The sequence below is a fragment of the Oncorhynchus kisutch genome, linkage group LG2 (genome assembly GCF_002021735.2).
Source record: "Oncorhynchus kisutch isolate 150728-3 linkage group LG2, Okis_V2, whole genome shotgun sequence".
Classification (NCBI taxonomy): domain Eukaryota; kingdom Metazoa; phylum Chordata; class Actinopteri; order Salmoniformes; family Salmonidae; genus Oncorhynchus; species Oncorhynchus kisutch.
Window position 1 is genome coordinate 38,079,169 of NC_034175.2, and position 20,915 is coordinate 38,100,083.

At 42.8% G+C, this 20,915-nt stretch overlaps 1 protein-coding gene across 3 annotated transcripts; it reads left to right on the plus strand.

Annotated features, from left to right (window-relative positions):
* Positions 1-829: 829 nt before the first annotated feature.
* Positions 830-20,547, plus strand: LOC109865575 (gap junction gamma-1 protein). Of its 3 annotated transcripts, none has more exons than XM_031793871.1 (3): positions 830-912; positions 17,502-18,669; positions 18,839-20,547. In XM_031793871.1, the coding sequence occupies exons 2-3, from the start codon at positions 17,538-17,540 to the stop codon at positions 18,850-18,852; spliced, it is 1,146 nt and encodes a 381-aa protein (XP_031649731.1). In that variant the 5' UTR covers positions 830-912; positions 17,502-17,537; the 3' UTR covers positions 18,853-20,547. The 3 variants fall into 3 exon arrangements, with proteins under 3 accessions (XP_031649731.1, XP_020309454.1, XP_020309462.1); XM_020453865.2 differs by lacking the exon at positions 830-912 and adding an exon at positions 987-1,215; XM_020453873.2 differs by lacking the exon at positions 830-912 and adding an exon at positions 1,779-2,041.
* The last annotated feature ends 368 nt before the right edge of the window (positions 20,548-20,915 follow it).

Sequence of the window (20,915 nt, forward strand, 5' to 3'; positions counted from 1 at the left end):
TGTGCAATACTGTGCCTTGTCGGCTTGCGTTCTGTGAATAGAGGAACAACAAATACCATGATAATTGACTGACTGGTTGGCGACCAAATGGTAGGCTCCCCTGTTAAATTGCTGAAATAATTTAGGAGGGAAATATACAGAATGTTCCCAATCTAGAAGAAATCTAAGGAATTTCTGTCTAGTTGATGATGTCATTGTGTGGATGGAAATACCCAGGAATCAGCATCTCCACCTCACAGAAGACTGTGAAATACATATGATTTACTTCCTGAGTGTGCCAACTGATGACACTGGAGATTTTAAAGGTTATATGGAAGTATTCCATCCCCTGTCTTGTCAAAGACAGTGTGAAGGAGGAATGGTCTCAAATAACAACTACTACCGAATGCCCACTCCAACAGGAAGGCTATGTGCAACATAACAGCTGAGGGCTTGTTGCTGTACATCCCACAACAATGAGGATTGTAAGCCCATTTCAAATGCCCACATCACCAGCATGCATGCAAAACTCAGCAGACTTTAATCATTAGGCATTTATCATACCATGACTAGGCAGTCGTCACAGCACGTCTAACGGAACACTCCCCAAAAAAGAAATTGCCATAATTTTTTCTTAAATCTCTATCATAGGGGTGACTACATTTCATTATGACCAATGTGTACAAATTCTACATTTTGGATATATGATAGTTAGAAGATTCCTATTGATAGTGTACATAGTTTGAGATCATAAATCATTCTCTTACTTCCAGGCTAGCCACAGGCTATGAACTCTGGAGGGGAACATTATTTATTGAGAAATTGCACTGCTGTCGTTTAGTTGCAAAGTAAACGGCTACTCGCACGGCTAAATCTGTTTCGGTGGCACTATGTATCAAAGTGTATCTGAAAAAACTCGAAGCTATGACTAAGGTAATGATGAATGAAGAGTGTCGACCTTCCTTGTCTCAGATTTCACAAGAAGGTCCTGAATAGGGGGGTGGGGTGCGCACGGGGGGAGGTGGATTTGGGGATGTTCTTTGTGTGTCCCGTATAAAAAAATTTTTTAACCGCGACGGAGAAGAGACAGTCACATGCTATATCCAATACCATGGTGTAACTAGTGAGACTTTGGTATATTGTGGTGAGAAAGAGGGAAAAGTGTTCCGATTTTTTTGAAGGGGGTTTCGAACACAGGCTGAATTCAAAGAATTGAGAAACGCAGTCGGCTTCAAGGTAAGATTAATACACGTTTATCAAGCAACAAAACGGAGCGTTAATGTATCCAGGCTGTTTTTCCAATTTACGAATGTTGTGCGCTTAGCTAGGTTAGTTGTATACATGTATCTCTTGAAGCAATTTTTCTCCAAATGTACTGCGTTTAACATGTGATATTGATAAGTAGCTAGCTAGTACATTGGTATATTGTTTGATTCGTGCTACTAGAGGTATCTCGCTAAATAGCAAGCTAACCAATTTACATTGTCTTGAATGGACAGTACTTTGTTCCTTCATTGTGTGAAAGTGATGGAAGCAACTGAACGCGGATTTCATCGCCTAGGGCAGGGGTACTAAACTCTTACCCTCCGAGGTCCGGAGCCTGCTGATTTTCAGTTCTATCTGAATTGCACACGCCTGGTATACCAGGTCTAAATCAAATCGCTGATTTGTAGGGGGAACAATGCAACAACCACAACAAAAAATGCAATGGAACTGGCATCGAGGTCCAGAGTTGAGTTTGATCGAACCCAGGCGGTGTCCAATCAGAGACGCATATTTTGAACAAGGTGTAAAAAAAAAAATCATGTTAATTGGGATAATCCTCTAAGAAAACCAACGGTCAAAATCTCACGTTATAATACGTAAGAAATGTATTGGGGGTTTAACCCTTGTAGGATGGTCAAAATTAGGGAGACTAAATCAATGGAGGCAAGAAAAATGTGGTCGAAAAATCTAGAAAATCGCGTCGCCTAGTCTGGATACTCAGCGAGAATTAAGGCTACACACAGGTTTGACCTACCATTGAAATCGTCACCTTTCATATCACATAAAACAATATGAGGTAAGATGGATATCGATTTTGAGACATGACAAATAATATTTTCATATTTTAGCAGAGTTGCCAACCTTTAGAGAGAACTGAGGTTTCCTATCGCGATTGTCAATGCTGTCACCCCTAGCGGGGGTTTTAGGCACAAGGGAGGAATAGAAATGTTTCAAATCCACAGGTCAGGTGTATTTAAGATTTATTTTAAAGCTGAATAAACACAACTCAACAACTTGGTTTGAAGTTACTAGGATATTTTTTTGTGTGCATGAAATTTAGAGAATGGCAACTGGGGGAAATGAATTAGTTGGAAAATGCCAATATTTATCTCCCCTTGTTCATTTACACAAAAAAACTTTATTAAACTAGGCAAGTCAGTTAAGAACAGATTCTTATTTACAATGACGGGCTACCCCGGCCAAACCCTAACCCGGACGACGCTGGGGCAATTGCGCGCCGCCTTATGGGACTCCCAATCACAGCCGGTTGTGATACAACCTGGAATCGAACCAGGGTCTGTAGTGAAGCCTCTAGCACTGAGATGCAGTGCCTTAGACTGTTGTGCCACTCGGGAGCCACTGAATGTTTTTTGAGACACCAATATGGAATTAATGTGGGTGAACTATCCCTTTAAAATAGAACTGTTGGAAATTCCACCTAGAGGTACACAATATATAGAAAAGGATGTGGACACCCCTTCAAATTAGTGGATTTGGCTAGTTCAGCCACACCCCTGGCTGACAGGTGAATAAAATCGAGCACACAACCATGCCACCTCCATAGTCAAACATTGGCAGGAGAATGGCCTTACTGAAGAGCTCAGTGATTTTCAACGTGGAACTGTTGAAGTGCTGTTATTGTGAAGTGGAAAGTCTAGGTGCAACAACTGCCACACAAGCTCACAGACCGGTACCACTGAGTGCTGTACCGCGTAAAAATCGTCTGTCTTCTGTTGCAACACTCACTACTGAGTTCCAAACTATCTCTGGAAGCAACGTCAGCACAACAACTGTTTGTTGGGAGCTTCATGAAATTGGTTTCCATGTCCGAGGAGCCGCACACAAGCCTAAGATCTTCATATTCAATGCCAAGTGTCGGCTGGAGTGGTGTAAAGCTCACCGCCATTGTACTTTGGAGCAGTGGAGATGTGTTTTCTGGAGTGATGAATCGTGCTTCACCAAATGGCAGTTTGATGGACGAATCTGGGTTTAGTGCATGCCAGAAGAACACTACCTGCCCGAATACAACTGTAAAATTGGATGGGGGAAGAATAATGGTATGAGGGTGTTTTTCATGGTTCGGGCTAGGCATCTGTGTTCCAGTGAAGGGAAATCTTAATGCTACGATTCCGGTTTCAGCATGACGATGCACAAAGCGAGCTCCATACATAAATGTTTTGTCAAGATCAACCCCCCCCCCCCCTTTATCTGCAGGGTGCTGAAACAAACTGTGGCTGAGCTCCAAAACATTTCCACTTTACAATAATAGCACTAACAGTTGACCAGGGCAGCTCAAGCAGAGCAGAAATTTGACAAACTGACTTGTTGGAAAGGTGGCATCCTATGACGGTGCCACATTGAGTCACTGAGCTCTTCAGTAAGAGTGGTCTACTGCCACTGTTTGTCTATGGAGATTGCATGTATGTGTGCTAAATTTTATACAGCTGTCAGTAACGGGTGTGTCTGAAATAGCCAAATACACTAATTTGAAGGGATGTGTGGGTGGAGTCATTAACTCATTTTTCAACCATTCCACAAATGTCTTGTTAACAAGCTATAGTTTTGGAAAGTCTGTTAGGACATCTACTTTGTGCATGGCACAAGTAATTTTCCCAACAATTATTTACATTGAATTATAAGTTAAGTAATCTGTCTGTATCACAATTCCAGGGGTTCAGAAGTTTACATACACTAAGTTGACTGCCTTTAAACAGCTTGGAAAATTCTGGAAAATTAAGTCATAGGCTAATTTACATAATTTGAGTCAATTGGAGGTGTACCTGTGGATGTATTTCAAGGCCTACCTTCAAACTCCGTGCCTCTTTCTTGACATCATGGGAAAATCCAAAGAATTCAGCCAAGACCTCAGAACATTGTAGACCTCCACAAGTCTGGTTCATCCTTGGGAGCTATTTCCAAATGCCTGAAGGTACTACGTTCATCTGTACAAACAATAATACGCAAGTATAAACACCGTGGAATCGCAGCCATCATACCACTCAGGAAGGAGACACGTTCTGTCTCCTAGAGATGAACGTACCTTGGTGCGAAAAGTGCAAATCAATCCCAGAACAACAGCCAAGGACCTTGTGAAGATGCTGGAGGAAACGGGTATAAAGTACAATACTTATTTTCCACCATAATTTGCAAATAAATTCATAAAAAATCCTACAAATTTTTTTTTTCATTTTGTCTGTCATAGTTGAAAAATTACAGGCCTCATCTTTTTAAGTGGGAGAACATGCACAATTGGTGGCTGACTAAATACTTTTTTGCCCCACTGTATTGAAGCAACATCTCAAGACATCAGGAAGTGAAAGCTTGGTCACAAATGGGTCTTCCAAATGGACAATGACCCCAAGCATACTTCCAAAGTTCCAAAATGCTCCGAGGTGGCATAGCAGTTCAGACGTCTTTTGTCCTCGTCTTGTCGTGTCCTATATATATATATATATTTACAACTTTTTCACATACATTTTATTTTTATTTTCCATCAACTCATCTTCAAAACACTCTCCTGCAACCCGCCTCACCAATGTATATTTATAAAAAAGTATTATTTACCTCAGATCTGTAATCCTCCAAGAAGCTAGCCAGAAACTCCAGGAGGCTGGCCTGAAACTAGCCAGAAGCTAATCCAGAAGCTAGTTCAGAAGCTAGTTGGCTCCTTTACTGGCAAGTCGTTGGTGTTCAGCTAACCACGGTTTGTGGTCATCGGCTATCCTTTGGCTCGAAAGTCTATCGCCAGTTCTGTACGGCGCAGCTCGGAGCGGAGCATACCGGACCAATTTTTCTCTCCATGTCCCTGGATTTCGACTGCTCTCTGGACATTCATGCCCGGATCTCACAGCTAGCTAGCTGCTATCCGTGTGACTGTCGGCCTTCGTCGATTCCGGAGCAAACATCAATTGTTCCGGAGCTAGCGGGCTCCGTCAATCACTCCTGAGTTCCATCAATCGCACCTGGGCTGCAGTCGCCTATCCGGACCCATTTTGCTGCCTTCGCGGAGCCCCACCGGGCCTTCACAACTGGACTGCCGACGTTATCTACCCGAAGGAGTTATTCGGCTGGCTCCTCCGTCGCGACGTTACCTGAACGCCCATCTGCGGCCTGCTAACCGTTAGCTGTCTTACCGGCTGCTATCTGAATAGACAATCGGACAATTTTTTTTATTTTTTATTTATTTTTTATTATTATTATTATGTTTTCTTCTTGGGCCTCTATAACTATATCTATTGTTTTTATTTTTGTTGTTGTTGTGTGATTTGGATTGATCCCCTCTACCACACGGAACCCCACTAATCTACTGACGGAGCGCAGGAGGTGGCTAACAACAGACCTCCATCCTATGCTAGCTTGCTACCGATGCCCTGGCTAGCTGTCTAAATCACCAACCAACCTCTCCACTCACCGGACCCTTTTGATCACTCGACTAAGCATGCCTCTCCTTAATGTCAATATGTCTTGTCCATTTCTGTTCTGGTTAGTGTTTATTGGCTTATTTCACTGTAGAGCCTCTAGTCCTGCTCGCTATACCTTATCCAACCTATTAGTTCCACCACCCACACATGCAATGACATCTCCTGGTTTCAACGATGTTTCTAGAGACAATATCTCTCTCTTCATCACTCAATACCTAGGTTTACCTCCACTGTATTCACATCCTACCATACATTTGTCTGTACATTATACCTTGATGCTATTTTATCGCCCCCAGAAACCTCCTTTTACTCTATGTTCCAGACGTTCTAGACGACCAATTCTCATAGCTTTTAGCCGTACCCTTATTCTACTCCTCCTATGTTCCTCTGGCGATGTAGAGGTGAATCCAGGCCCTGCAGTGCCTAGCTCCACTCCTATTCCCCAGGCGCTCTCTTTTGACGACTTCTGTAACCGTAATAGCCTTGGTTTCATGCATGTTAACATTAGAAGCCTCCTCCCTAAGTTTGTTCTATTCACTGCTTTAGCACACTCTGCCAACCCGGATGTTCTAGCTGTGTCTGAATCCTGGCTTAGGAAGACCACCAAAAACTCAGACATTTTAATTCCAAACTACAACATTTTCAGACAAGATAGAACTGCCAAAGGGGGCGGTGTTGCAATCTACTGCAAAGATAGCCTGCAGAGTTCTGTCCTACTATCCAGGTCTGTACCCAAACAATTTGAACTTCTACTTTTAAAAATCCACCTCTCTAAAAACAAGTCTCTCACCGTTGCCGCCTGCTATAGACCACCCTCTGCCCCCAGCTGTGCTCTGGACACCATATGTGAACTGATTGCCCCCCATCTATCTTCAGAGTTCGTGCTGCTAGGCGACCTAAACTGGAACATGCTTAACACCCCAGCCATCCTACAATCTAAACTTGATGCCCTCAATCTCACACAAATAATCAATGAACCTACCAGGTACCTCCCCAAAACCTTAAACACGGGCACCCTCATAGATATTATCCTAACCAACTTCCCCTCTAAATACACCTCTGCTGTCTTCAACCAAGATCTCAGCGATCACTGCCTCATTGCCTGCATCCGTAATGGGTCAGCGGTCAAACGACCTCCACTCATCACTGTAAAACGCTCCCTGAAACACTTCTGCGAGCAGGCCTTTCTAATCGACCTGGCCGGGGTATCCTGGAAGGATATTGATCTCATCCCGTCAGTAGAGGATGCCTGGATATTTTTTAAAAATGCCTTCCTAACCATCTTAAATAAACATGCCCCATTTAAGAAATTTAGAACCAGGAACAGATATAGCCCTTGGTTCTCCCCAGACCTGACTGCCCTTAACCAACACAAAAACATCCTATGGCGTTCTGCATTAGCATCGAACAGCCCCCGTGATATGCAGCTGTTCAGGGAAGCTAGAAATCATTATACACAGGCAGTTAGAAAAGCCAAGGCTAGCTTTTTCAAGCAGAAATTTGCTTCCTGCAACACTAACTCAAAAAAGTTCTGGGACACTGTAAAGTCCATGGAGAATAAGAACACCTCCTCCCAGCTGCCCACTGCACTGAAGATAGGAAACACTGTCACCACTGATAAATCCACCATAATTGAGAATTTCAATAAGCATTTTTCTACGGCTGGCCATGCTTTCCACCTGGCTACTCCTACCCCGGACAACAGCACTGCACCCCCAACAGCAACTCGCCCAAGCCTTCCCCATTTCTCCTTCTCCCAAATCCATTCAGCTGATGTTCTGAAAGAGCTGCAAAATCTGGACCCCTACAAATCAGCCGGGCTAGACAATCTGGACCCTTTCTTTCTAAAATTATCTGCCGAAATTGTTGCCACCCCTATTACTAGCCTGTTCAACCTCTCTTTCGTGTCGTCTGAGATTCCCAAAGATTGGAAAGCAGCTGCGGTCATCCCCCTCTTCAAAGGGGGGGACACTCTTGACCCAAACTGCTACAGACCTATATCTATCCTACCGTGCCTTTCTAAGGTCTTCGAAAGCCAAGTCAACAAACAGATTACCGACCATTTCGAATCTCACCATACCTTCTCTGCTATGCAATCCGGTTTCAGAGCTGGTCATGGGTGCACCTCAGCCACGCTCAAGGTCCTAAACGATATCTTAACCGCCATCGATAAGAAACATTACTGTGCAGCCGTATTCATTGATCTGGCCAAGGCTTTCGACTCTGTCAATCACCATATCCTCATCGGCAGACTCGACAGCCTTGGTTTCTCAAATGATTGCCTCGCCTGGTTCACCAACTACTTCTCTGATAGAGTTCAGTGTGTCAAATCGGAGGGTCTGCTGTCCGGACCTCTGGCAGTCTCTATGGGGGTGCCACAGGGTTCAATTCTTGGACCGACTCTCTTCTCTGTATACATCAATGAGGTCGCTCTTGCTGCTGGTGAGTCCCTGATCCACCTCTACGCAGACGACACCATTCTGTATACTTCCGGCCCTTCTTTGGACACTGTGTTAACAACCCTCCAGGCAAGCTTCAATGCCATACAACTCTCCTTCCGTGGCCTCCAATTGCTCTTAAATACAAGTAAAACTAAATGCATGCTCTTCAACCGATCGCTACCTGCACCTACCCGCCTGTCCAACATCACTACTCTGGACGGCTCTGACTTAGAATACGTGGACAACTACAAATACTTAGGTGTCTGGTTAGACTGTAAACTCTCCTTCCAGACCCATATCAAACATCTCCAATCCAAAGTTAAATCTAGAATTGGCTTCCTATTTCGCAACAAAGCATCCTTCACTCATGCTGCCAAACATACCCTTGTAAAACTGACCATCCTACCAATCCTCGACTTTGGCGATGTCATTTACAAAATAGCCTCCAATACCCTACTCAACAAATTGGATGCAGTCTATCACAGTGCAATCCGTTTTATCACCAAAGCCCCATATACTACCCACCATTGCGACCTGTACGCTCTCGTTGGCTGGCCCTCGCTTCATACTCGTCGCCAAACCCACTGGCTCCATGTCATCTACAAGACCCTGCTAGGTAAAGTCCCCCCTTATCTCAGCTCGCTGGTCACCATAGCATCTCCCACCTGTAGCACACGCTCCAGCAGGTATATCTCTCTAGTCACCCCCAAAACCAATTCTTTCTTTGGCCGCCTCTCCTTCCAGTTCTCTGCTGCCAATGACTGGAACGAACTACAAAAATCTCTGAAACTGGAAACACTTATCTCCCTCACTAGCTTTAAGCACCAACTGTCAGAGCAGCTCACAGATTACTGCACCTGTACATAGCCCACCTATAATTTAGCCCAAACAACTACCTCTTTCCCAACTGTATTTTTTTTTTTTTTATTTATTTATTTATTTTGCTGCTTTGCACCCCATTATTTTTTATTTCTACTTTGCACATTCTTCCATTGCAAAACTACCATTCCAGTATTTTACTTGCTATATTGTACTTACTTTGCCATCATGGCCTTTTTTGCCTTTACCTCCCTTCTCACCTCATTTGCTCACATTGTATATAGACTTGTTTATACTGCATTATTGACTGTATGTTTGTTTTTACTCCATGTGTAACTCTGTGTCGTTTTCTGTCGAACTGCTTTGCTTTATCTTGGCCAGGTCGCAATTGTAAATGAGAACTTGTTCTCAACTTGCCTACCTGGTTAAATAAAGGTAAAATAAAATAAAAATAAATAAATAAAAAGTTGCGGCAAAAATGGCTTAAGGAAAATATAGTCAAGGTATTGGAGTGGTCATCACAAAGCCCTGACTTCAATTCTATAGAACATTTGTGGGCAGAACTGAAAAGGCATGTGCGAGCAAGGAGGCCTACAAACCTGACTCGGTTACACCAGCTCTGTCAGGAGGAACGGGCCAAAATTCACCCAACTTATTGTGGAAGGCTAATAGAAACGTTTGACCCAAGTTAAACAATTTAAAGGCAATGCTACCAAATACTAATTGAGTGTATGTAAACCTCTGACCCACTGGAAATGTGACGAAAGAAATAAAACCTGAAATAAATCACTACTATTATTCTGACATTTCACATTCTTAAAATAAAGTGGTGATCCTAACTGACAGAAAACAGGGGGATTTTTTTTACTAGGATTACATTTTGAAAAACTGAGTTTAAATGTATTTGACAAAGGTGTATGTAAACTTCTGACTTCAACTGTTTGTGTGTATATATATTTCTGTGTATTGTCCCTACACTGGTCACCTAATCATCCCGACTCACAATTGGCTCATTCATCCCCCTCCTCTCCCCTATCACAATTCCCAAGGTTGTTGCTGTAAATGAAAATGTGTTCTCAGTCAACTTACCTGTCACATTATTTTGTATTATGAAGTTTACCGTAGTTCCCCAGAGCAGTTCAGCAGGTCACATGTTTGTTTGTAAATAGCACAAAGGGAGAAAGCAAGAGCAGGTGAGTCTAGCGGTGTATTGACAGGGGTCACGTTTTTGTTGTTGGTTAAATGGTGATCGGGGACGTGCAACTTTAGTTTCCATTCACAGAAAATACATTAGTGCAACACATTCGGCAGACATTTTATTTTTATCAGATGACGACAGAAGTGCAACGCTATTTGGCTGGCAGCCACACAAGTGAGCATACAATTAAAAAGCAATGTATTTTTGTTGCTGCAAAAACGATGCGTGGCCATCATACTTCATAGAAAGAATGTAGCAAGCTACATTTCCTAATGTTTTTCTGAAGGTTAATCTTGCATTTTATCAGAGAAATGTATGTTGGCTACCCCGAGAAAAGCACTGGAGAAAAGTACATCAGTCAGAGCATCGTCGCAAATTCTCATCTGAGTGGAGAAGTGCAACTGAAGCACAAAATGAGTCTGAAAATACAATAGAAGCATTTTAGATCGCAGTTTACAAAACACAGCAAGATATGTTGTCATACGTGAAAAATTGAAGAATTCTGCGTTAACGCTACCCCTAAGTTTAACTTGCTAGTTATGTAAGTAAGTGGCTGAATTAATAAGGTAATGGGGCATCATATTGTGTTAGCTTTCTGCCATGTTTTCGAAGTCAACGCCCTTTGGATGAGTTATCTTTACAGCTGCCACTGCTATCTTTTGATTTCCTAGAGGTTTTTCCTCTCTCTGTTCTCGCCCTGTCTGCTCCTCCCCAATATTATCCTCTCAGTTCTTGGCTGGTCTGCTTCTCCCCCATCTTCTCCATGCAGAGCAGGCAGGCCAGTTGCCCTAGCAACTCTAGACTCCACACAGACACAGCTTTGTACATATGCTGCTCCAGAGCAGGTACTGTTCTTCCTTCAGACAAGCATGTGTCTCAACTTTGTTCATTTGCACAATGTCTCTCGTTCACATTTGCTTGTAACTCACCAAAAATTACATTCGGTAGCTGGATTGCCTGTCTTTGCAATTCGTCTTTAACATTTTGATAGCAGGCTCAATGGAAATTTGCTATTACTTGTGCTACATTGGGTAGCATTCTGGTAGATGCCTAATTTCCCTTTTTTGGGGGACTCCCACTTGTGTACAAAGCCAATAATACCATAAATCCCGGCATGAGACAAGGACGATATGAACATCTGGATATTGCCCCAACCCTATATTAAATCAGTAGTAGTATGTGACAGCCTATTATCACATGCTGTCATGAGGAAGCGTTTTGGGACAGGTGTGAACGCAAATTTATTTCTTGACGTTTATGTTTACAAAACAGCTTTCAAGTTGCCATGCTGATATTTTGAGTTCATAGTCTTTGATGAATGAACGTGCCTGTCCAGTCTGTCGTGGCTGCAGTCCACTCTAATCATAAGGGGCATTTCTTTACGAACGCATCCAATCGCCTTGGTCCCGGTCCCTTATTAAAATCAAATCAAATCAAATGTATTTATATAGCCCTTCGTACATCAGCTGATATCTCAAAGTGCTGTACAGAAACCCAGCCTAAAACCCCAAACAGCAAGCAATGCAGGTGTAGAAGCACGGTGGCTAGGAAAAACTCCCTAGAAAGGCCAAATAAAACAATCACAAGCTTCAATCTGCTGCGGTTCACAGTGCTGTGGCAGAAAGATTATGGATGTCCCGGGTGAAGCCGCCACTGTTACAATGTTTGATGTAAAATTTCAGGCACATATATGCTCTGATTTTCAAAAAGATTGAGGCACAGTTGAAAAGATGACTCACTCAATATGCGTGAGTTGGCAGCACTGTTTTTGTATTCGCTGTTCTTATTAATGCGAAGTTCCTTTTCTTTTTTGAAGTGTGACATGTCAACAGGGCATTGAGCGTACGCAAGCTTTTATTTTCAAAGCCTTTTACATTTAATTCAGCTCGTCTCATGCTGCAGAAATTGACTTTGCCACTGGAGGCAGTGGTGTACCGCAGTTTTGCGGGGTCCCGCAAGGACTGATGTCTACAGTTTTTAAAGCTAATTTCCTGCAATTCTACACACATTGCCATATGGCAAAAGGACAAATGTGCAGTTTTATAGCTAATGTCATGGTATTTTAGACTTTTCAATGACGCTGAGAGAATTTTAAAAGTTAATATCCTGCTATTCTACAGATTTTTACCTTGCCTTATGCTCTGTTCATATCCTATCTGGGGGGGGGGGGGGGGGGGGGGGGGGGGGGGCTGGGCTGGGCTACCTCCAGGGGAATCTTCTAAAGGTGCCGCATACTAGGTTTGGTTTGCTCTAGCTGGAATGAACAGGTTACGTCAATAAGGGATCAGAGCTTTCACCTGGTCAGTCTATGTCATGGAAAGAGCATGTGTTCATAATGTTTTGTATACCATGTACATTTATCTCAAATTAATTCTGAGAGAAATAAATAAATCTAATACATTTTGACTTTTAATTTTTTACATCTAAGATGTTTGGTGCAGTAAATTAGTCGCCTCGTTGAATGAAAACAATGTCCATAGTTCCCACTCCTACTAGGAGTAGTATTGTTGACCAATCACAGATGAAGGGGTGTAGACTTCGGCTAGCCATTTTATTTTAAATTTTACCCCTTTTTCTCCCCAATTTCGTGGTATCCAATTGTTTTTAGTAGCTACTATCTTGTCTCATTGCTACAACTCCCGTACGGGCTCGGGAGAGACGAAGGTTGAAAGTCATGCGTCCTCCGATACACAACCCAACCAAGCCGCACTGCTTCTTAACACAGTGCGCATCCAACCCGGAAGCCAGCCACACCAATGTGTCGGAGGAAACACCGTACACCTGGCAACCTTGGTTAGCGTGCACTGCGCTATGCTAAGTAGTGTAGTTGATGACAATTTTCCTGGATCCGGGATGGGTAGTTCCAAAAGAAACGTGTCTTTAAAAAATATATATATATATATTGCGGAAAAAGCATTATCTGAGTACGGTGCTCAGAGCCCGAAGCGGCCAAAAGAAATATCCACCATGTTGCGCAGTCAACATCAGTCAGAAATAGCATTATGAATATTCACTTTTGATGATCTTCATCAGAATGCACTCCCAGGAATTCCAGTTCGACAAATGTTTGATTTGTTCCATGAAGTCCATCATTTATGTCCAAATAGCTTCTTTTGTTAGGGCGTTTGGTAAACCAAATCCATAAGCGCGTTCAGGTCCAGCCGAACGTCGACTGAAAAGTTCAAAAAGTTATATTAAAGGATGTAGAAATTGTCAAACTAAGTATAGAATCAATCTTTAGGATGTTTTTATCAATGTTCAATAATGTTCCAACCGGAGATTTCCCACTTCCTGTTTGGATTTTTTTCTCAGGGTTTTCCTGACATGTTATACTCACAGACCTCATTCAAACAGTTTTAGAAAATGCAGAGTGTTTTCTATCCAATACTAATAACAATATGCATATATTAGCATCTGGGACTGAGGCAGTTTACTCTGGGCACGCTATTCATCCAAAAGTGAAAATGTTGGTCCATGTAAGTGTCTTATATCGGCTGAAAGCTTTAAATTCTTGTTAATATAACTGCACTGTCCAATTTACAGTAGCCTTTACTGTGAAAAATACCATGCTACTGTTTGAGGAGAGCTCAAAACAACACACTTTTTTTCACCGCGACAGGTTTGATAAATTTATCTCTGAATGTGAAATGTGTACTTAAATCAGAGCAAGATTTCAGAATGTATCATCCCAATAGTCCCAGAGATGACATGAAGTGTCGCTTTGTTAGATAAAATCCTTTTTCATATCCTAAAAATGGTCCATATAGCATGCACGATTTTGTATTTCCACTTGTTCAATTTGCAAAGAAAGGAATCTGTGAAAATCTAACCCTAAACGTTGTTTCAACCAGTCAAATTACGTTTGTATTTATTCCTCAGAGATCCTAGAACGTAACCAGACTTCACTATATCATTAGGAGTGTAGTATATCCTATATGACACCAAATTCAGAGTCAGAGAGCGACACCTTTATGGCGCGCCGATGACACGGGCGGTGTTCACTTGTTTTGACTGTTACTTTGTCAAATAAGCACCAATCGGGGTCAAACAAACAAAGCTAGCTAGATAGCCAATGAACTTGGCTTTACGGGAGTATATGGAAACCCTGTATCTGTCGCACAATTTTGCAAGCCTTTTCCTTTTGGACAAGAATATGGAGAGTTATGAAAACTTACAATATGGCTACTAATACTGGAAAAGCTAAATCGATGTCCAAGTATACAGATTTGACGATATTCTTGCAGAAAAATTTAATCTAAATGTACATTTTGGCAAATTGTGAAGGCCACCTGGGTGACTTCACACGAATTGTCATGTAGCTTGCTCATACTTCAAGTTATTAGTCTGAAACTTTGCACATACACTGCTGCCCTCTTGTGGACACCATCAGTATTACAACCTTTCTGGTGCATTTCAAAGGTGGTGGTAGAAAATAAAATACAAAAGAAACTGTTGTTTTTCTCCCTCGTATTTTCTTCTACCAGATCTATTGTGTCATTCTCCTACATTCAATTGACATTTCCACAAACTTCAGAATGTTTCTTTTCAAATGGTACCAAGAATATGCATATCCTTGCTTCAGGGCCTGAGCTACAGGCAGTTAGATTTGTGTGTCATTTTAGGTGAAAATTGGAAAAAGGACGCTATCCCTAAGAAGTAAGCGCATCACAGGATGCAGTGGCCAATTCATTGAATGCTTTGGTTTGCTTAAAAAGAGCGGGTACTACCCGTGTGCTAAAAATAATAATGCTAGAGGGAATTTCGAGGAGTTTTTTTTTTTTACGAGGTGCTGAATCCCCTATTCATAATTAACCACCAAGAATGGGTGGCTACAAATCAAAGACTGTAAACAAATATAAACATCCTACCTATCAGTCTTGTAATTTCTTTGATCCGGTCAGAATCAACTTGAAGGGAGAGTCTGTTTTTTAAATTTGTTTCAGTAATGGCATTCAATTTTTAAGTTCCAAATTTAATTAGACTCGCTGTGATTATCAGAAACATCTCATCCATCCTCCAAACTGTCGAAACTATAAGCTTTCTCTCTGCCTGTCTGCAGACAGTGCGGCGAGGGTGTGTGTGTGTGTGTGGCAGGAGTAGCTGTCAGTGAAATTCTTGCAAATGTATTGCTCAGTTTGGCTGGGTGGCCAACTCAAGCGTCTTGGTGGTTCAAAACTTTTTCCTTTTAAGAATGATGGAGGCCACTGTGTTCTTGGGGACATTCAATGCTGCAGAAATGTTTTGGCACCCTTCCCCAAATCTGTGCCTCGACACAATCCTGTCCCTGAGCTCTACAGACAATTCCTTTGACCTCATGGCTTGGTGTTTGCTCTGACATGCAATGTCAACTGTGGGACCTTATATAGACAGGTGTGCCTTTCCAAATCATCCCAAATTGAATTTACCACAAATGGGGACTCCAGTCAAGTTGTACAGTTCTGGCCAAAAGTTGAAAATGACACATTCATTTTCACAAAGTTTGCTGCTTCAGTGTCTTCAGATATTTTTGTCAAATGTTACTATGGAATACTGAAGTATAATTACAAGCATTTCATAAGTGCCGAAGGCTTTTATTGACAATTACATGAAGTTGATGAAAAGAGTCAATATTTGCAGTGTTGAGCCTTTTTTTTTTCAAGATCTCTGCAATCCACCCTGGTATGCTGTCAATTAACTTCGGGGCCACATCCTGACTGATGGCAGCCCATTCTTGCATAATCAATGCTTGGACTTCGTCAGAATTTGTGGGGGTTTATTTACCCACCCTCCTCTTGAGGATTGATCACAAGTTCTCAATGGGATTAAGGTCTGGGGAGTTTCCTGTATCAATGTTTTGTTCCCTGAGCCACTTAGTTATCACTTTTGGTGCTCCAAGGTGCTCCATCATGCTGGAAAAGGCTTTGTTCTTCACCAAACTGTTCCTGGATGGTTGGGAGAAGTTGCTCTCGGAGGATGTGTTGGTACCATTCTTTATTCATGGCTGTGTTCTCAGGCAAAATTGTGAGTGAGCCCACTCCCTTGCCTGAGAAGCAACCCCACACATGAATGGTCTCAATGTTTTACTGTTGGCAATACACAGGACTGATGGTAGCGCTCACCTTGTCTTCTCCGGACAAGCTTTTTTCCGGATGCCCCAAACAATCGGAAAGGGGATTCATCAGAGAAAATGACTTTTCCCCAGTCCTCAGCAGTCCAACCCTGTACCTTTTGCAGAATATCAGTCTGTCCCTGATGTTTTTCCTAGAGAGAAATGGCTTCTTGACACCATCCTCAAAATCTTCGCCTCACTGTGCGTGCAGATGCACTCAAACCTGCATGCTGCCATTCTTGAGCAAGCTCTGTACTGGTGGTGCCCCGATCCCACAGCTGAATCAACTTTAGGAGACGGTCCTGGTGCTTGCTGGACTTTCTTGGGTGCCCTGAAGCCTTTACAACAATTGAACCGCTCTCCTTGAAGTTCTTGATGATCTGATAAATGGTTGATTTAGGTGCAATCTTACTGGCAGCAATATCCTTTCCTGACTCTGACTCTGTACCGGTACCCCCTGTATATAGCATATATATATATATATAACTTTATTTAGTAAATATTGTCTTAATTGCATTGTTGGTTAAGGGCTTGTAAGTAAGCACTTCATGGTAAGGTCTACCGTTCCATTCAGCGCATGTGACATAATTTGTGTTTGTAGTCCTAGATGGCTTGGAAGCTGGTACATGATTTACTCTTGCAGCTGTTTTAATGAGATAAGACATTCCAGTTGGGCCTAATGATATAGGCCTTATTGCATGAGATCCTTGCCCGAACATTTGCCTTCTCAAGAGGGAACTTCTGTTATCCACACTGAGCGGCCTTTGAGACACATTGTTGTTAATGCCACCTGGTGGACATTACTGGTATCTTGCTGATAGATCACCACATTTTTGTCCTCTTACATAGAAAGAGGCCTACACTGTCAAACAGAAAAAGGCCTTCATCACCGGAGACACATTTTATTGGTACATGCAGGTGTATAACACATCTACACACTTCAGTTTGTTGGTGTAGTTAATGTACTGCTCCCCTACAGGCAAAAGGTATTATCTTCATATTATTTAGGCAGTTTCCATATTGTAATATTTGTGGGCACTGAATCTGATTTTTATCTTTGGCTCTCACACTGTTGAAAACTCTCGTACTGAGGAGGAGCCCCTCATCATTCTTCAGCAATGCGCTGCACACTTCTGGTAGTTGAGGCTGATGTCATTATAGAGCTTGGTTAGACATTTCTTGAGAAATCTAATATTTGAATATTGATTCTAGATAGTGCCTCACTTTCAGGTGCTCCTATTACAATAGTCTATTTTGCTAATTTTCCCTCCCTCTTTTCCCCCATATAGATCTGAAAGTCTCTCTCCCCCCACTCTGGAGGCACCATGAGCTGGAGTTTCCTGACGCGTCTCCTGGACGAGATCTCCAACCACTCTACCTTTGTGGGCAAGATCTGGCTCACACTGCTTATCGTCTTCCGCATTGTGTTGACTGCTGTGGGAGGCGAGTCCATCTACTACGATGAACAGAGCAAGTTTGTGTGCAATACCCACCAACCCGGTTGCGAGAATGTGTGCTACGACGCCTTTGCACCACTCTCGCACATCCGCTTCTGGGTGTTCCAGGTGATCATGATCACCACCCCCACTATTCTGTACCTGGGCTTCGCCATGCACAAAATCGCTCGCATGGACGACGATGAGTACAAGCCCCGCGGGAAGAGGATGCCGATGGTGAGCCTAGGGACCAACCGGAACTACGAGGAGGCGGAGGACAATGGCGAGGAGGACCCCATGATCTCCGAGGAGATCGAGTTGGAGAAGAAGGAGAAGCCTAGCAAGAAGCACGATGGACGCCGGCGCATCAAGCGCGACGGCCTCATGAAGGTCTACGTGTTCCAGCTGCTGTCGCGTGCTACTTTCGAGGTCTCCTTTCTGTTCGGCCAGTACATTCTCTACGGCCTGGAGGTGTCTCCCTCGTACGTGTGCATGCGCTCGCCCTGCCCACACACAGTGGACTGCTTCGTGTCGCGTCCCACGGAGAAAACCATCTTCCTGTTCATTATGTATGCGGTGAGTGCCCTCTGTCTGCTTTTCACTGTGCTGGAGATCCTCCACCTGGGTTATAGCGGCATACGGGACTGTTTCTGCCGCCCTCGTCCTCGCCCCCCAACCCCCCACCAACTGGCCAGCCAGCATCCCTCACTATGTGGCCGCCAGGTGCCCACAGCTCCTCCAGGCTACAACACAGTGCTGAAGAAGGACCCAAAAGGTATGCGATTAGATTACAACCTGGGCGACTCGGGCCGTGAGTCGTTTGGGGATGAGGCGTCACAGCGGGAGCTGGAGAGGCTAAGGCGGCACCTAAAGCTGGCCCAGCAGCACCTGGACCTGGCCTACCAGAATGAGGACAACAGCAGCACTTCGAGGAGCAACAGCCCCGAGTCCAACGGGACGGCCGTGGAGGAGAACCGCCTCAACTTTGCCCAGGAGAAGCAAAGCAGCACCTGCGAGAAAGGTGAGTAGGCTGTGCCACGCGTCACAAGAAGTAAATCTTCATTAGTAATTTGCATGGCATATCTATGTTTTAATTTTTTATAGTGGATGGAATCAATGAATGGATGTTATGTAGACAATTTTACTCTATACTTCAAACTGACGTTTAACATTTTTCCCCTTGCCTTCAGGTTTACGAGCATAACTTCCGTCATTGGCCCACCTGGCCCTCTCAGGATAGATTCTTGCATCTGGGACAGTAGGGGTACCAGGGAGCATTGTGTGGGGATAGGTGTGTATGTGACTTGAGGAGGATGAATCCATCCATCTTTCTTTCAGTGTTGAGGCCAGTGAACGTTCAAGGGAAACATGCCAAATTTAACGAGCAGCGCCTTCCAACCCAGCTATACTTGAGCACATCTGAAGATCCAAAGTGTCCACAAACTAGTTTTCAGAACATTCCTATTCGTCTCAGGGTAGCTGTGCTGTTTTTTTGGGGGGGGGATACTAGTGTTTCCTCTTGTTTGTAGTTTTTCCCTCTGCTGGAGTTGAGGTCAATCTTAAGTTTGCCTTCAACCTAAAACTGGAGTTTACATTTCAGCCATTCTAAGGTATGGGCAACCCAAGCGTGTCGCAAAACCATGTCAATGTGTAAAAAAAAAATTGTGTGTGTTGTGAGGATAGGGAACCACGGTGAGTCGTGTTTGGGGATGTTAACTGGTATGGTAATAGTTGGTGTTAGAAGTGATATTATGGAGTTGAATAACTGTCTTCCATGTGCAACAGCTTACAATGAGCAAATGGTTAACTATTTTGGGTCAACCACCAGAAACAACAGTTACATTTGACTTGTAGCACAGCAATATGTAGTTTGCAGAAAGAGAACTAACCTATTTCATCATGAACCTCCCCCTTCCCATAAATCTGACTGTTGCCAAGTCTGGGAACTGGAAGCCTATTTTGGCACCTTTGTCCAAAGGATTTAAAAAAAACCTGGGTAATGCTTGAATTCATGTAAATTGTTATCTTGTCTGGTAATGTTAAACATGCTTTTGATACTGATTTCTTCCATTTTGTTAGTGTAACATGGAAAGTGTTTGGATGACATTGCAAGATTAAACCTTTAAGGTCAGGATGGCCAAATTGTAACTATGAAGTTTACTGTTGTCTTTTTGGGGATTTCTACATTAACTGAGGGACTCAACAGATTGAGTTATTTTCCATTATTGAAGACCATCCACGATTTTTGGGTAACGTATCTATGCCATACACCAGTTGAACTCTGGGTCTTGTTCAGTAGGGCACAACATAGCAATGTTTTTAAAGGGAAAATGTAATTAATCCTTCTTATAGGATAAGTTCCTGTAGTACCTCTCCCGTCCTGTTTTGTGCCTACTGAACATGAACCAGAGACCCAAGATTTAAAAAAATATATATACAAATGATGCGTTTACTCTGTCGAATAGCATTTTCAGAAAGTAATTCAAGACCCCCACAATTCAGGGTTATTTTTCTATATTGTTTTGTTCAGTGTTTTCTCCTGAAATTGGGACATGTAGATTTGTGGCTCTGTGTTACTTCTCTATGCAATTCAAAATTTATGCTCGGTTCAGTGTTCATTATTGAGGCATTGATTCAAGTACCATTCAAAAGCCTTCAAGCTGTTAATAATGACCCCCATGCTGCAGTCTCAGTGACTGTGTTGTAAATGTTATCATTGTTATCTTTTTATGGTTGAAACGACCCAATGCCTTGAATGTGATCTTATGATGCCATCAGTGCACACATTATATCAGCAGTGCCATTAAGTGTCAACTGTCATCTCAAACAATTTGTTTAAATACTTTTGTATGAATAGTATTTTTGTGCTCGATTTCTTAAATAAACTTTTCCTAATAAATCCATGTCTCCTGTGATGGAAAATTGTATTGTTTGTGCTTTTCCTTTAACACATTTCTGTGTTCATGCAAGCGACTGAATGAATCACCAGTATTTGGCAGTACGGCCAGAACCTGGTTTTGAGAAATGGATATCCGTTTCAAGGTTTTAGCTTAGAGAAGAAGCCTCGTGAGGTATTGGTCTGTCACATGCATGACCCAGTATTGGTCAGTCGCATGAATGAAGCAAATGTTTCGGGGATGTTGGCAAATTACACCTTATGCGGGTTTGATCCAGATTGTCTGAGATTCCAGTATATCTGTCAAGCACTGTCCAAATAGTGCAGATGAAGGGGAGGAAACATTTTTTTTTTTTTGCAATTGAGCCAAA

What these genes read in the sequence shown, in the direction of transcription:
- LOC109865575 (XM_031793871.1), top strand. Translation starts at nt 17,538, where the DNA reads ATGAGCTGGAGTTTCCTGACGCGTCTCCTGGACGAGATCTCCAACCAC.